The sequence below is a fragment of the Mustela nigripes genome, chromosome 6, assembly GCF_022355385.1.
Source record: "Mustela nigripes isolate SB6536 chromosome 6, MUSNIG.SB6536, whole genome shotgun sequence".
NCBI classification, from domain to species: Eukaryota; Metazoa; Chordata; class Mammalia; order Carnivora; family Mustelidae; genus Mustela; species Mustela nigripes.
In genome coordinates, this window is record NC_081562.1 from 10,913,495 (window position 1) to 10,930,061 (window position 16,567).

General features: G+C 54.0%; 1 protein-coding gene across 1 annotated transcript in view; it reads left to right on the top strand.

Moving 5' to 3' along the window:
- The window catches only part of PVALB (parvalbumin), a 16,909-nt gene extending 965 nt beyond the window's left edge, over positions 1 to 15,944 (top strand). The window contains exons 2-4 of the mRNA XM_059404614.1: positions 1,076 to 1,208; positions 2,433 to 2,542; positions 15,724 to 15,944. Coding sequence (XP_059260597.1) covers positions 1,076 to 1,208; positions 2,433 to 2,542; positions 15,724 to 15,752 — 272 coding nt within the window. The 3' untranslated portion in view covers positions 15,753 to 15,944. The remainder of the gene's footprint in view (positions 1 to 1,075; positions 1,209 to 2,432; positions 2,543 to 15,723) is intronic.
- Positions 15,945 to 16,567: the final 623 nt, after the last annotated feature.

The following is a 16,567-nucleotide window of genomic DNA, read 5'->3' on the forward strand; positions in this document are numbered from 1 at the left end:
GGGGGGGGGGGGGGGGGGGGGGGGGGGCAATCTAACCTCTCTGAGCTGCCTTGGACTTGAGTACTTAGCTGCCTACCTGCTTCTTCCCTCTGCTCTCCTAGCTGGGGAAACTGAGGCTGGGAGGAGACCAGAAACTTGCCCAAGGTCACCTAGAACAGAAGGGGGATTAGAACTAAGGTCACCTCCAGGTCTTGGTCCCCCTCCTTAGTGGCAGAGGTGGACAGGGGACCTGTCCTTCCCTCAGCTCAAGGCTGAGGGGAAAACACGACTCTCAACAGGACCCCTCCCTCCCTGCCACACCGAAACTACTATGATTGTACCCTTTCCCGGTGTTCCTGAAAGGGAGCTTAGCACACAGAAAATTGGAGAGGAGGCGTCCCAGTTCCTTTTTGCTTGGCATTCCCCTCCTCAGGGTATGCAGAAGTTCTGGAAGACTACCCTTCCAGGGGAGCTGGGATAACCTACCCAAGACTCCTTGACCAACCTTGTTCCCTCTGAAAAGAAACTTAACTGGGAGTTCCTGGGGAGCCTTCCAACATGCCCCCAGCTCCCACCAGAATTGATATCTGTGGCAAAGCCAGGATCTCTGGGTCCTCCCCCTCCTCTTCCCCCTGTATGACCTTGAGAGAAACTTGTCTTCCCTGTGTTGGTCGATTTTCTGGCAATACAATCTGTGGCCGAGAAAAAAGATCACCCCTGCCCCCGACATACACACACCATGTTCACACTACGTCCAAATCCCCAGCCCATCCCCATTCAGCCAACACCCAAAAGCCTTCATGGAAGCCAGGAAGCTGCTCGGCCTCCAAAGGCTATCCTGCTCCCAGTGAAGGGCACAGCAGAGTGGTCTACCTTTGTACCTCTAGCTGCGTGACCTTGGGCCAAGCACATCCGTCCATCCGCACTGGTCCGGGCTCCTTCAGCCCTCCCAGACAGGAGCATCCCTCCATCCCCTAGCACTGGCCCAGTTTGCTCAAATCAACAACTACTGCTCTACCCCCTGTCCTCCTGCCCTTCCCTACCACCCCGCCTTTGTCCTCAGTTTAACCGGACCCTCTCCACCCTGCCCCCACAGCTGTCGACTCCTTCGACCACAAAAAGTTCTTCCAAATGGTCGGCCTGAAGAAGAAGAGCCCGGATGATGTAAAGAAGGTGTTCCACATCCTGGATAAAGACAAGAGCGGCTTCATTGAGGAGGATGAGCTGGGGTAAACTGAGGCCTGCAGGGACTGCCCAGCCTGAGAGGGTGTGGGGGTTGGGACTCTGGCTCCTGAGGGCCCATCAGATCTGCCCCTTCTCTCTGCACATTTGGCAGAAAATATCTGTGCTTCACCACTGTTGTTTCCGGAAGAATGAAATCGGCAGCCGAAAGTGCAACTAACTAGGTTAAATTATAGCCACTTAATATTGCTAATGGAATGAGGCTACTTAATAATTAAACACACAGGAAGAGGCAGGTTTTCTGGATGCCTAATGCCATGTGCAAGACAGGGAGCGCTAGCTGGAGTATTTATTTCATTGATTTTTCATTTGCCTCAAAGGCACCCTCCACCATCCTGCAGACCGCACCCCCCCACCCCCACTTCTGTACCAGCGCAGCTAAAGCAGTGTCTGGACAAGTGGGGGATGCAGAACCAACTCTGAAATTCAGAAGTCCTGAGAACAAAGCGGAGGAGGGGAAGATTATGACTAGGAAAATGCACCTGGCTCATGTCTCCCCACCCAGCTGTGTCTTACATCACTCTCTGGCCAAGATGGCCTTGAATTTCGTCCTAAAGAGAAGGGGGAGGGTGTGGAGAGAGATCTTTCCGTAGGAACCTCCCTACCCATCAATCTCACCCCCAAATCATTTTGCAAGGATACCCTTTGTCTAGAACCTTCTCCTTCTACCTACTCACACACACACATATACACACTGACTTCTACTTGTCCTCCAGGCGTCACCTTCTCCAGGAAGCCTCCCTGGTTTTCCCCCTCATCCCAGGTGGGATGGATGCATCCTCTGAGCACCCTTCTCTATCCCCATCAGTGTATCCATCACCCTGTGTGGTCTCTCTCTGAGCACTCCACCTCCTCCTCATTTTTTTGGGTGGCTTCCTTCTCTGTGACCCCCCCATTTCCAGCATGGCCCCGGCACAGAGAAGACACTTTTGCATTCGTGGGGTTGGCTGAAAAAAAAAAAAAGCAAATGCAGGTGCCCTGCCTGGAGTGAGGTCGGCCTTTCGCCGAGGACGGCCTGTCCTTCCCTGCACACCCACCCGTTAAAGCACAGCCGCAGCCCAGGCAGCCTGGCGCAGCACAGCTGCTGCACGCCTGCGGCCGGCTGCCTCTCCCAGTTGCCCGCTGCCGCTGCGCAGGTGCCCGCCCACCATCCAGACACTGTTCCTGCAAGGTGACCTCCACATGACTCCCTCCCCGGCTTTTCTCCCCAGATTCATCCTGAAGGGCTTCTCCCCAGATGCCAGAGACCTGTCTGCGAAAGAAACCAAGACCCTGATGGCCGCTGGAGACAAAGATGGAGACGGCAAGATTGGGGTGGATGGTAAGTAGCCGTGACCTGGGGCCAGAGCACATCGTGGATCTCAGGTTGTTCGGGTGCTAAGAGTTTGGAGCTATCTCTGTCACATGAGAGGGACAGGAGGGGTCTCCCACTCCCCAGGATTAGAAGGAAAAAGCAATGCATTAGGCCGAGAGCTCTGGCCAGGTACACACGCAAAATACCTGGTACATTTTTTTTTTTTTCTGAATTTGAACAACCTGAAAGGAACAGATTCTTTTCCCCTCCCTACTATGTAAGGAATCAAGGAGAATTTGGGATTTTCCCTGAACTTTGCCTGCACTTTTACCTGGATTCTGGTACCGGCTCTGCCCAACTGGCTGTGTGACCTTGGGCCGTCCCTGTCCTTCTCTGGGCCTCAGTCTCCCAACCGTAACCTGAGGAGATGAGGCCAACTGATCCCCAAGGACCCTATCTTTCTCAAATTCCAGCGATGGAAATTCCTTACCTTCTATCATCCTCAGCATCTTGTCCTGGTATCCTGTAACTTCAGGTTTCAAAAACCTGTTTGGGCTTCACCCAAATATACCCTTCCCGCCTTGTAGGAAAGCCAGGAAAAACAGCCACCTGGGAATCAAGGAAAGGAGTATTGAACCCTGCCTTGCTTTGGGGGCTGTGCTTTCAGAACAGAGGAGGGCCTGGCGGTCCACCATCCCGCATCCTTCTCCGTTCAGAACGAATATTCACAGAATTCACAGAACACACCCCAGCAGCGTTATCTTTCTTAGCATCCCAACAGCCTTGAGAATGATCTCGATTTTACAGGTGGGGAAACTGAGGCAGGGGTGCTTAGCCTGTTCAAAGAGCTAGGACAGAAGTGAGTGATCCGGGATTTGGAATAACCCTTTCCAGCAAGTTGTGTCTCATCTTGTAATCATCCTTCCTGTCAACCTAAGAGAAAACTGTGTATGGGCGCTTGGCCTCATGGGCTCAAATCCCTACCACTTTCTGGCTGTGTGACTTTGGGCAACTCCAGTACTATTCTGGGCTTCAGTTGTCTCATCTCTGAACTGAGGACAATGATAGTCCTTCTCCCATGGGACTGTCATGAGCATTAGATGTGTTAATGTATAAAGGGTTTAGAATAGTGTCTGGCAGGAGTCAGTGCTATATATGTGTTTGTTACCTAAATTTTTAAAAATAGGGACTAGGTTGTCTTCATCCTTTTATATTCAGTATAGAGCCCACATCTCCCCCAAAGCAGGCACCTAATAAACATCTGTTGCCCGAGTGTAAAGACCAGCCCTCCAGGCTCTGCTTCCTCTCTGCACTTCCCCAGCTATGACCTTGGCCCCGGCCCCTCTCTACACCCAGTTCTAGTGCCCTGCAAGTGAGGTGCACGGTTTAATCCCAAGACTTGGTTGGGCTCATCATGAAAATTAAGTGGCTATCGACACAAAATTGCTCTGGAAAAGTTGAAAGGATTCTGAATGTGGGTGTACGTGATTAAAGTATTATGCCCGAGACCAAAATGGAGAAACTTGGGCAAGGACGGGAGGACCAGTCCCCTGGCATTCCAGTGCCAGCTGTCTCTCCTGCGGCTGCGAAGGAGGGAGGTGATTTTAAAGGAGTCGGAGCAGAAAGTGCTGGAGAGAAATGGGTGGCTGGTCTTGGCGGGTCCGGTGAGTGGTGAGTGGCACATCTCCCCATGCCCCTTCCTGAGACAGCTCCACCTGGGAATGGGGTTCTCACCGGGACCCCAACCCAAACCTCCAGACCTGCTTCCCCTTTTTATTGGCAGCTAGTAGGTCGGAGCTGGGCAGGAAGCGGTAGGCGGGGTCTTCATGGATGGCTGCTGCTACCAACCTACATGATAAAGAAAAATCAGGCCATACCCTAGGCTGCTTCCCTCCCTGCCCACCTCCAGTCTTAAAGAGCTAACTCAACTCTTCCACCAGATCCAACAGACATTTCCTGAGTAGCAAGCCAGTGCCAGGCTGTCAGGGAGGGAAAGATGAATTCAACCCTATTCCCAGAGGCCCTGTTTCCTGGCTGGGTGCCCCAGAGCAGAGGCTCAGCAGCCCTGAGCCCCAGTTGCTCATCGATGAGCTGGGCATGACGACAGATGGCTCTCGGGCATCTGTGAGGTTCCATGACCCGAAGCATGTTAAGCGCAGCCAGCGTCCAGCACATTGCAAGTTCTCGGCCAGCAGCGGCTACGATGCTATTTCTATCCTAGCGGCAAGATGCTTACAGTTCCATGTATATGTGCACAAAGGAACGCCAACACCTAGGGGGTGCGGAGGAGCTTCCTGGAGAGGGCAAGATGGCGGTGTGGAGGCATATGGGAGGCTGAGGACAGGAAGCTGCTGGCCGGAGGAGGGGGGCCGGGGGTGTTCCTGGGAGAGCTCGGGGCAAGGTGTTGGTTTAAGCAAAGGCACAAGGCTGGGAGGTTTAGGGATGTCTAGAAACGGGCAAGAAGGTTGTTTGGCTGGAGGTGGAAAAAGAGAGAGACTTGTTAGCAGTGTGGTGACGCGTGCCGAACCCTGCCCGAACGTCGCCTAGGACGGAGGTTGGAGGGGCTGATGCAGAAGGAGCAGCGTCAGCGCCCCAGGCACACTGGATGCAAACCCAGGGGTGTCTGCCAGCGCTTTCCAGCTCAGGATGACCTGATGGGCGGTCTGGGGGTCAGGGCAGATGAAAGAGGATGGGGCAGGAGAAGAAACGGGTTGGGGGGGCACGGATCCCCAGAATCAGCAGAGCCCCATGTGGTACACTTTTGAGAATGGAAGATTCAGATGCCTCCCCTCCTCACCTCCACCCCAAACATGGTACTTTTCCTGGAGGGTGCCGGGAAGGATGAGGTGACGATGCCTGGTAGGCAGTGAGATGGGAGGCAGAGGACTTTGCAGTCCGCTGGGAAGTTCTGTTTCAGCCACGATGCTTTCCTGCCTGTTTCCTGTAAAGGCAAAGTGTTCTGAGCCCTGCCCAGCACCAGGAGGATGCTTTCAACTCCTGGTGGGACCCGAGGCAGGTCACGGAACCCCATCTGGCCTTCAGATGGGGTGTGCCTGATCTTACAATCAGGAGCCAGTCACTGGGGTCCCTGCCAGGTCTGGGATTCCAACAGATGCCCCAGCAAATAAACCTCTAGGCAGAGGACCAGCTGAGCCCGGGGCCACCTCACATAATGAGAGCAGGAACATCTAACTCACGGAGCACTTACTGTGTGTCAGGCACCGTGCTCAGCATTCTACCCCCCCGAATCTTCCCAGCTGTCTCTGAAATGGATACTATCACTATCCTCCTTTTATAGATGAGGACACCGAGGCTCGGAGAGTCTAGGGCTTTGCCTAAACCTCATGTCTCAGAAGAGGCAAGGTCAGGATCGGAGCTCACGTGTGCTGGATCGAAGCACATGCCCTGTGCGTGCTCTGGTCATTCATGGAGTTCAGCGAGCACCTACCCTAAGATGGTTTTATGTACTGACTTATTGCCGGCTTCTCTCTCCCCCGCTGCGATGCCAGGTCCACAAAAGCAAGAATTTAGTCTTGTTCCGTTCTGACCCCACCACCTAGAATAGGGCCCGGCACACAGAAGGGGCACAAGGAAAGTTTGCTGAATGAATGAACGAATGAATGAATGAATGAACGAATGAATGAATGAATGAATGAATACATGGCCAGCTCTGGGGCTGCTGTGCTGAGGAAGAGTGGTGTGTAGGGAGAGGTCTACAGGCAAAGGCTGGAGACCCGTGTGGGCTGGGGGCTTGCATGCAGCAGGTGCTGGGGGATTCTAGAAGCAGGACCACCTTCATCTCCCACCGTTTGCCCTCTCAAGGTGAGTGATGCTTACCAGGTCCTTGAGAACCGTAGACTGAAGGGAGGGGATAGAGAGACAGAGCTCTAATAATAACCCTTTGCATTCCCGTCTCTGGGGCAACTACTTCTAGGAAGCTCAGACTTTTATAGATGTGGTTGATTGATTCTCAAAGTCCACCCTTGAGAGGCTGGTGCAGAGCTGGTAATGGAGAGTTTTAAGGCAGGAAAGGAGAAAGAAGCTGGACAGAGGTAGAGGTTGCCCCCAAACCCAGCCACAATCGCAAAACCCAGGCACAAATAACAGGCGAGCCGGCTAAGGGAAGGGCTCCTTTTCAAGTGTTTGCCCTTCACTTTGGTGGGTCTCACACTGGAGCCAACGTCAGAGTCTCTGGAAGCTTTTCACAACACACAGGGCTGTGCCGGAACCCAAGTTTCTGATTCCTTACGTCTGGAGTGGGACCCAAGTGTTCACGCTTCCACCAAATTCTGGGTGGGCCCTGGGGACCATACTCTGGTCCTAGAATAATAATCCTAGAAGATAGGTGCCATCACACTTCCCCTTCTACAATGAGGACGCCAAGGCACTGAGGGGTTCAGTGTGCAGGCCCACTCAGTCGCAGAGCCAAGAAGGAGGTTCAGAGGTCCAGCCAGGACCCCTGGTCCCCCGCCTCTTATACAGATGTGTCCCCCGCCCGGGCTCTCCATTCGCAGTGCCTGCCCGTGTGGAACATGCAGGCTGGCAGGACCAGCGGCTGCCGCCCGTGCAGCATGTCCTGTGCGCCAGGCACTGCGCCCCAGCCTTAGCTCATGGAGCTGGTGCAGCTGCACGACAGCTCCCAGCTGCCAGGAGATACACCCTCACTCCACCGACCTGCAACCCGAGAGACTCGGAAGTGGGGCAACTTGCCAGTCAGCCAGTCACACGGCCAATCAGCATCCAGGCTCTCCAGATCCAACACTCTGACTCCGGGTGGCCCACTGCTCCCCGCAGTGCTGCGGACGGGATCTGGACACCCCGGACACACGGACAAGAGCTGAACACCGTGTTCACACACACACACACACACACACACATACACATGGACAAGATCTGCACACCCCACATACACACAGACACACTCTCTTTCTCTCTCACGCTTTCTCTCATATACACACTCATGCACTCTCGCACAGTCTCTCTCATACACACACACACACTCCCTCACGCACTCTCTGAGATACTCACACACTCACACACATACTCTCTCTCTCACACACTGTCACACACTCCCTCATGCACTCTCACACACTCTTATACACATACTCTCTCATGCACACACATCACATACTCTCCCCTACACACTCTCACACACACACTCTCACACACTCCCTCATGCACTCACACACACACACTCTCACACACATACTCTCTCATACACACACACTCCTATACACTCTTTCACAAACATACTCACACACATTCCTTCATGCACTCTCTCACAGACACACACTCTCTCATACACACTCACACACTCACATACTCTCATACACACACTCACACATTCCTAGATTCTCACACTCTCTCATACACATACTCTCTTACACTTTCATACACACACACACACTCTCTCTCTCTCTCTCTCACACACACACAGACACACACATATACACACACAGGATCCTTGTTACTCGTTCCCCAAAACCTGTTTCCAAGCCTTCCAGCCTATTCCAGCCCAAGAGCCTGTGGTTTACTTTTTGCTTCTGATGCTGAAAACTTTCATCATCATTATGGCTGGACCACTGCGACCTCCTCCACTCACATGCCTCAGGTCATTTGCTTTTTCTGCTTCCTTCTGGCAAAATCTGTTCTCTTTTATCCTTAAGCAGCCCACTTAATGTGTCCAGCGGCAAGGAGTGAGGGAGTAAGCCCTTGGGCCAAAACACCTGAAGTCAGGCCGAAAATCCAACCCACAGAATGCGGTGGTGTAGACAGCCAAGCCCTTTTCTCTCCCTAGGCAACCACCTCCTCATTCCAAAGTGGGAACAAAAATGCCCACCTCACAGGGCTGTTTCTTGCATGAAGTGAGTGTTCTGGAAATTATTCCTTTCCTCCTATTTCACATGCGCGCTTTCTCTCGGAAGCCGCCTCAAAACCCCAGTCCTCGAAGGACAGGAAATGGGGTCTAAGATAGAAGACAGTGACAGGGACGGCAGGAGAGGTCATCCAGCCCTCCAGCCCCGGTGGGATTTGGTTTCTGGGGAAGGCGGGAGGAGCCTATCCGAGCCAGCGCGGTCCTGGTGGCAGAGCCCTAAGGTGTACAGCATTTTGTCCCATCTCCCTGCGTCTTCACACTGGCCCCACGAGGTCAGGGTGGGGACAGAGTCTGTGATTCCCCCACTGAGAGCTGTGGCAACTGAGGCCCGGTGGGAGCTGTGCCGGGGTCACACAGAAATCCTTGGCGGAACGGAACCTGTGTCTCCTGACTCTGCCACTCCCTCCGCCAGCTTCTTGGAGACATTCAGGTTACAAATGGTTCCTGGGCTTAGCGAGATGCTGGCTTGAATTCGCGAGTGGATGGACGCTCCCTCACTCCAGCCTGTGTGCAGCTAGATATGACGGAGTGGAGGGAGAGGAAGCAGCGCTCTTAGAGACCTGCCTTCCTGGGAGGAGGAGCCATGGGGAGGGAGGAGAGAGACACCCCCTCTCCATCGATCCCTCTCCTGCTTCCGTGGGTCAGGGCGGGAGTCAGAACCCCACCTCGGGGGGAGAGAGAGAGAGAGGGACACACTCTAGGTGAGCCCTCCTGAGTTAGAATTTCCTGGCTGAGTGACTCGCGGCCTCAGTTTCCCGGTTGGTAACATGGGGACAAGAGAGCCAGCACAGATGGAACAGGATGACACCGAGGGCAGGGCCTGGCACAGAGGGAGCCCCCAGGACTGTTTACGCCGCTCCGCGTGGCCGTCTGGCTTGACCCCAGATGACCTTGCCTCCCGTTCCCCCGGGTAGGAAAGTGATCCCTGTTTGCAGTACCAATTTATAAGGAGCCCGGCCCAGGAGCTATTTAGAGGCGAGGTGATAAACCGGGGGCCGGTGCCTCCGTCCTGGTCATCACGACAGAGGGGAGGGAAGACGGTTCCAAGCACTGACTCAATGTCTGTCTCAGGTTCACTTGGGGCCGTCAGCATGTGCTGGTCTCACCTGTCAAGGGCTTCTAAATTTGTCCAATCCCCTCGGTGCTGGGACTGGGGCAGACCTAATTAGGCTAATTTCAGCTTCCTGTGGGAAGGGGAGGACTGAGCCCTCGCATCTCCCCGACCCTCTCTGCCCCACCCCAGGGGCCCAGGACTCTGGGCCCCGACAGAGGAACACGGGCTCTCGCATCTCCATGGGGAGCCTTGATTTAGATGCGCTCCCGCTGTGTGCCGGGCCCCCCTGAGCCCGGTGCTTCTCACCTGGTTACCTTATCTGGTCCTCTCCAGAGCCCTATCCCCATTTTACAGACTCGGAAGCTGAGGGTCAGAGGCTGAGTTTCCATGGATGGGCAAGCAGAAGGTGGGGGCCTAACTCAGTGGGTTAGACGGTGCCAGAAACTTGGGGCAGGTCAGCTGCCTGCTCTTCAGGCACCCCCTGACCTCTGCTGCTCACATCCTTGCCTCCGGGATTTCTGTGCCACTTTGAAGCTCCAGGCTGTGCCGGTTGGAGGGGAGCTCCAAGGGAGAGGGACCTAAAGCTTACAGACCAGGCATGTTTCTGCCTTTGCTCGTTTGGCCTTCCCAACTGCTGGGCAAGCAGACGTTATCATGCCCCTTCACAAACGGGAGTGGCGTGGTGAGTGGAGGTCATCCAGCCAGGAAGAGAAGGAACAAGAATCAGACCCAGCTCCAGGTGCCAGGTGGGGACAGGAAGTGGTGGCGGGGGTTGGGGGGGGGACGGGCCAGGGGCGGTAAAAGCTCCCGTGCAGGATAGTAAATGTCATGGTGCCGGTTGCCAGGCCTTCGTTCACTCTGTGCCGGGCAGCACACAGGCATCTCCTAGGCTTGGTTTCACATAAGTTTAGCTGTAGAAAGCTTTTTTTTTTTTTTTTAAGATTTTATTTATTTATTCAACAAAGAGATAGAGCCAGAGTACAAGCAGGGGAAACAGCAGAGGGAGAAGGAGAAGCAGACTCTCCACCGAGCAGGGAGTCTGATGTGGGGCTCAATCCCAGGACTCTGGCTGGAATCATGACCCAAGCCGAAGGCGGATGCTTAACGGACTGAGCCACCCAGGAACCCCAAGTAGAAGCATCACAACAGCTACCAAATGCCGGGTGCTGGCTACGTGTCAGGCCTGGAGCAAGAGCTTTAGTGCAGGTTCCTTGGAATGAGTCAGAGAGCTCCACTTTACAGGCGGGGAAACGGAGGCACAGTATGGTGAAGCAGCTCTAGTCCAAGGTCATGGAAGCAAAAGTGGGAGTTGGGAGCTGACTCCCAGAGCCCTTGCTCCAAGCCCTGTGGGAGACCTGGCAAGGCATCTTCTAGACCTGACCTTGCACAGAGGAGAGCAACAGGAGGCAGAACCAAGGTCTGCACCCCGTCCCTGTTCCGCAACCCAGCATCCTACCGCCAATCAGGTGACCTAGACTTTGCAGGACTTTGTATGTCTGCTCATTTGTTTTTCTTTAAGGAGAAACCTAACATTTTAGAGGAGACTCCCCCTCCCTAGAAGAGGGCTGTTTGTTAATTGGCTGATTGCTAAGAGCTCTGCCCTGAGGCACCTACAAAAGGTCCAGAAGAGGTGACCGCTGCCCTCAATTTGTCTACAAAATGCCCTGCTCCAGCTTCTGGGAGGATAAAATTAGAATGCAGTGTTTCTGCAAAAAGCCAGGGCACGTGGCCTTTGTGATGTCCTGCCCACTTCAGAGTAGATCCCAGGGTGGGCAGAGGTGTTTGTCTTCAGAGGCTTTTGAAAACCCACGGGTCCAAGATACCTCCCACTCAGGGTCCAAAAGACCTGATCTTCTGCCCCTGGAACGTCCCTTGGTTGGCATTCCTTGGTCCCCTTCGCGCTGATCGCACCAAATGCCATCATCTAGCGTGAAGGTGGTGAAATGCCTCTTTGCCGACGAGCAGCCCCAGGACCGTGATCTCCAGGGGGAGGCTTAGGAAGGTCAGTGCAGGTCGGGAAACTGTAAGGACCAACTTTCCCTCCCGACAATCTCTCCGTGAGCTGGCACAGGCAGACAGACCCATATCTCCTTTATCCCGGCGCAGAGCGAACTCTGTGCCCAAGGACAGGCTACATTGGCCCTGGCCAGTTTTCCAGATTCAGTGGCAGGTTGAGAGTTCCTGCTGCACGCAGCCTGGGACCCCAGCCCAATCAGGAACGGCCTCTCCACACTCAAGCAGGGGGTGCACCCGGGACCACCGACCAAATCGTTCCTCTGTCCCTTATTTTCTGCATGACCCTGAATCTTCATGTCTCTAAGCCTTCCGTTTCTCCATCTGCAACATGGGAATCACCGCCCAATGTGAGAATTATATGAGGCTAGTCGGAATTTGTTGAACCCCATGGAGGATTCATTCATGAGCCGTCTGTCCATCTGTCTGTCCGTCCATCGATTTGTTTATTAGCACCAGGTTCTACTCTGTTGCTAGGACAGTGGTGGACAAGCTGGGGTTCCCTGCCCTCCTGGGGTTTACATTCTAGTAAAGGGGAGACCAACAAAAGGAAGCCAGTCCATAAATAAGCTCATTTCAGAGAGTGTGAAGTATCATGAAGGGGTAAGGTGACAGAGTCGCGGAGGGTGGGGATATTTGAGCTGGTTCATGAGTCACTCTACACCTAGGTCAAAGTAGGTCGGGAAGCTCCGGGGTAAAGAAGAGAGCCTTAAAGCAGAAGCTTGACTCACGTCTGCTCTGTGATCTTGGGCAAGCTACTTCGCACTCGGGCCTCGGTTTCCCCATCTGTAAAATGCAGACGAAAGCATCTCTCCTCTCATGGAGGAGTCATGAGAATTTAACGAGAGGTGTGTGTGTGTGTGTGTGTGTGTGTGTGTGTGTATAATGTGTAAAACGCTTCCCATTTGGCATTCAATAAATAAGAATTCCTAAATTCTATAAAAATGGACAATATTGATGAGAGACCTCTCCGAAGAGCAGCCTGACTCACCGAGGGGCTATAGAGTCACAGGAGCTCCCAGTTGAGGAACCGGACACTGTGTCCCTGGCCCCTGGGAGTGATTTTTGGAGTATTCGGTGTTTGGGCTCCATCCCTGCCCCTCACTGTTACCACTCCGCCTGCGGCCCCGTGGGTGTTCGGGACCAGCTAGAGGACTTTCTCTCTCTGCCACCTTGAGTCAATACCTAGGTCCCCACATCCAGGTCACTTGCCTTTCCTGCCCTCAGGGACAGCCTGGGAACAGGAGAGGGTGGTGTCCACTTTCCAGCTCACACCCCAGGAAGAGAAGGAGCCCGGGGGCGTGTCCCTCCGCCTGGCAGGGATCCCACCCATTAATCCCGCGGTGGGAGCCTGTGTTTGGTTTGGTTGATGTTAGTTTTTTCACTTTTTTATTTGGAAACGACATTTGCTTTACAGAAGAGCCGCAAGGACAGCACGGTGGCTTCCCTATACCCCACACGCAGCGTCCCCCAGGGCTACCACTGCACGTGACCGAGGCACAGAAGGCATACAGTGATCAGGGGTGGGGGGCACATATGTGCTTCATTCAAAATCTGGGGAGGGCATTGCTCCCCTTAAGGAGCCCCCGTCCTTCTGGTGGCCTTTCTGAGGCCACTTCATATTCCGTTTTCACGGGTCTCTCCCAAGGAATTGCTACCACCCCCCACCTCTGCTGCCCTGACAGACACCCAGACCCACACCCAGAGAGGCACATTTCCAGGCAGGGCCTGGATCCCTAACTTTCAATGCTTTCTAGATGCCATGGGGACTTGCCTGGGGACCCACACTCTCCGGCAGGCTGGGGACACAGCTTCTCCGAGAGCATCGTGGTAGAGGGCGGCAAACTCCTCCTTGTCCTCTCTGGTCTCCTGGAGAGAAAAACAACAGGGCAAGCATTCCCTGGGCCCCTTTTACTCCAAAGAAAGGCCTCAGAAGCCCCCACTGCCTAGTGGTAGCCCCTGTGACTGTCACAGCAAGGAACCCACCATTAGGAGGAGCTCACGGCGGCGGGGGGGGGGGGGGGGGGAGCCAAGGACCTCCTGTGCACCAGCCCCTTGCTTCTGACTATCTCCCAATTCAAGAAGCAGCGCTGACTTTTCTTCCTTTTATAGATGATGACAGTGAGGCTCAGAGAGGCCAGGAGATTTGTCTGAGGTCACACAGCCCATAAGTGGTGGAGCCAGACTGAGGGCCGCAGGCCTGTTTGGAGCGCCAGCCCTATCACGCAGGGCACCAGCCCAGCATGGCTACTGGGTTCTTCCTAAACCTGTCCCCTTGTTTCCTGCCTTCTGAGCCTGCCCCATGAAAAGCCACTGCCTGTGATCCCTTGCCCACAGTCTGCTTTCTCCTGTGGGCTCCTGCTCCCTCTCACAGGACTCTACCCGAAGCCACCTTCCCTCTGAAGTTTTGGTGACACCTTAAGTAGAGGTGCACCTCTTCTCCCCGTGAGAGTGAAGTCTCTGGGCCTTCTATCCATTCACAAACACTCACGGTCCCTCAGTGTCGCGCTTGGAGGCAGGTGGTGAGATGGAGCAGGAGAGAAGGGGAGTGGGCACTCTCCAGAGAGACAGGATTATGTCCCAGTGGGAGAGGCAGATAACAAATGAATAAGCAAGAACACACTCAAAAGGATTTCAAGAGTGGTAAGTGCTATATGACTAGAATAAAAACTGATGACAGCAAAAAGGATCCCAGTCGGGGAGGGTCACTGCTGTCACCAGAGAGGTCAGAAAAGGCCCCAGGGGAGCGACATCGGAGCTGGGACCTGGTGAGTGAGAAGAAGGTAGCCGTGGGAAGTCTGAGAACACACCAGGCGGGGAGAACAGCAGGTGCAAAGATCCTGAGGTGGGAATGGGCTGGGCACACCGGAGATTCAGCCAGAAGGCCAGCAGCATGGAGCCTGTCCTGCCGAGGACTGTTTCTTCCCTGATTAGGTCAGAAGCTCCTTCAAGGAAGAGATCATCTTTGGCTCCCCTGTGTCTCCCCTTACCTGGTTGGGGCCATCCCTTTGTTCATGTAGGCGGAGTGGGATTCAGTAGAGGGACATGGGATCTCCCCCTAGTGCTGTCACCAATCTCTGACATCAATTAATATCCAATGAAGTGAGGCAGGGAGACGCTCCTGGGGTGGGAGGGGCAAACCCTGTAGAGAGACCCTGACCCCAGAGCTTGAGTCCCAGCTGAGCCCCTTAGGACCCCAGAGACTCTGAAAAGTCACTTCTCCTCTCTGGGCCTCAGTGTCCCCTTCTATAAAATGGGACTAGCTCCTAGTTTCCTGAAGGATGGGCAGGACTCCGTGAGCCACTGTGTGAGACAGGGCCTAGCTCATTCTGAGCACCTGCACTCCCCTACCTGTCTGACCTGTGTGGAGATGTCACTTGCTCTGGTCTCCTCCAGAGTCTATCTCGGCCCCCTGAGGAGGAAGAACGCACAGCAGTCCTTGAACCAAGCTGCTCACCAGAATCCCCTCTGAACAGCTAAAAGAACTCCTCCCTGACCCGGAGCCTCCTACGTCACAAATCCTAGGGCGAGGGCCTGGCCATCTGTGTCTTCTTGGGATTCTGCTGGTGATCCTGGTAGGCAGCTGGGGAAGAACTAGACAAGGAGCTAAGGAAGAGCTCCAGGTCCCAAGAGGCTCCAACAGACCTGGGTCTAAGCCCTGGTTCTGCTCACTAACTGTGTGGCCCCATAAAGATGGCTGGACTCTGAGCCTCAGCTTCCTCATCTGTAGAATGGGAATGAAGACCACGTGCGTATCGCAAGATCATTGTCAGAGTCAGACAAGATCTTGAATATCAAGTGCTTAGAATAGCTCCTGGCGTGGGGTAAACCGTCAGATGCCTGCCTCTGTTCTCACTGTAGTTACTATTAGGAATTTGCAGGTGGCGGGAAATGATGAGCAAGAGAGGTGGCAGGCACACTAAGAGAACACTTCTCCGGATGGGCGCCGAGTGGGATACGGAAGTGGTAGATGACATCACTACACTGCACAGCTAACATGAATATAACTGTGTGTATTCACTACCTCGGAATCAAAATGTCTAAAAAGCAAAACACAAGAGACGGTAGGCTCACCACTTCCCGTTCGTTGTTTGTTCATTCATTCATTCATTCATTCCTCCCCACACTCACTGATTCCATTACTCTGGGTCTGCAGCAGGTGGGAGAACCAACAGGAGGCCCCGTGCGGGGCCCAGCGGCCAGGCCGCGGCGAGTCCTCCTACGCTGCCGTCCTCTGACTCACCTCTCTGTCCTCTTCTTTTGCAGAATTCTCCTCTCTGGTGGCCGAAAGCTAAGAGGCTGTGACTGCCCCTGGTCTTCCACCCCTCTGCCCCAAACACCCAATGTCAGCCCCTCTTGCTGCCCTCCTGCATTTCTGTTCGGTGTGTTTATGTTATTTTTTACTCTTCCCATCCCCTGTGGCCCTCAAATGACATCATTCTTCTGAAAAAAATGCTGGTGAAACAATAAAGGCTGAACCAATCAGATTCTGCTGCTCTGCTCGGGAGGCCCCAGGTCTGGTGGGGCGTGGAGCTTGCCTTGGCTTCCCACGCCTATGCAGGGGTGGTGCAGGATTTAGACTGAAAAGATAGGACGGGAGGGAAATTTCCTGAGCCCTCCTCCGCCTGGAGTCCTGAGAATGGTACCTTGCATGGGTTACCCATTAATCCTTGAAACACCCATAAGGTAGGTGATGAAACTCCCACTTTACAGATGCAGAAATTAAGTCTTAGCGAGGAAAGTGATGTATGTAAACCCATACAGCCAGAACTTATGGGTGGATGGACGGAGGGAGAAATGGACAGCCTTGAAGACTCTTTGTTACAAATGACAGAAGCCCAACCCAGAGTAACTTAAGCGAAAAAGGAAAAAGAAAACACACACACACACACACACAAAGATTTGGTTATGCCTGAATAGTCCACGGCTGGCCTTCAGGAACGGTTGGATCAAGGGACTCAAGTGAGATCCCTTCCCCCCACGTCTCTGAGGACTGGGTTCCTTTGTGCTAGATTCATTGTCAGACAGGTGCTCCCTCATGACGGCAAGATTGCTCCAGCAGCTCAAAGCCAGTCAAAAGAAGAACTTCTCTCCTCCAATCTCTCCATCA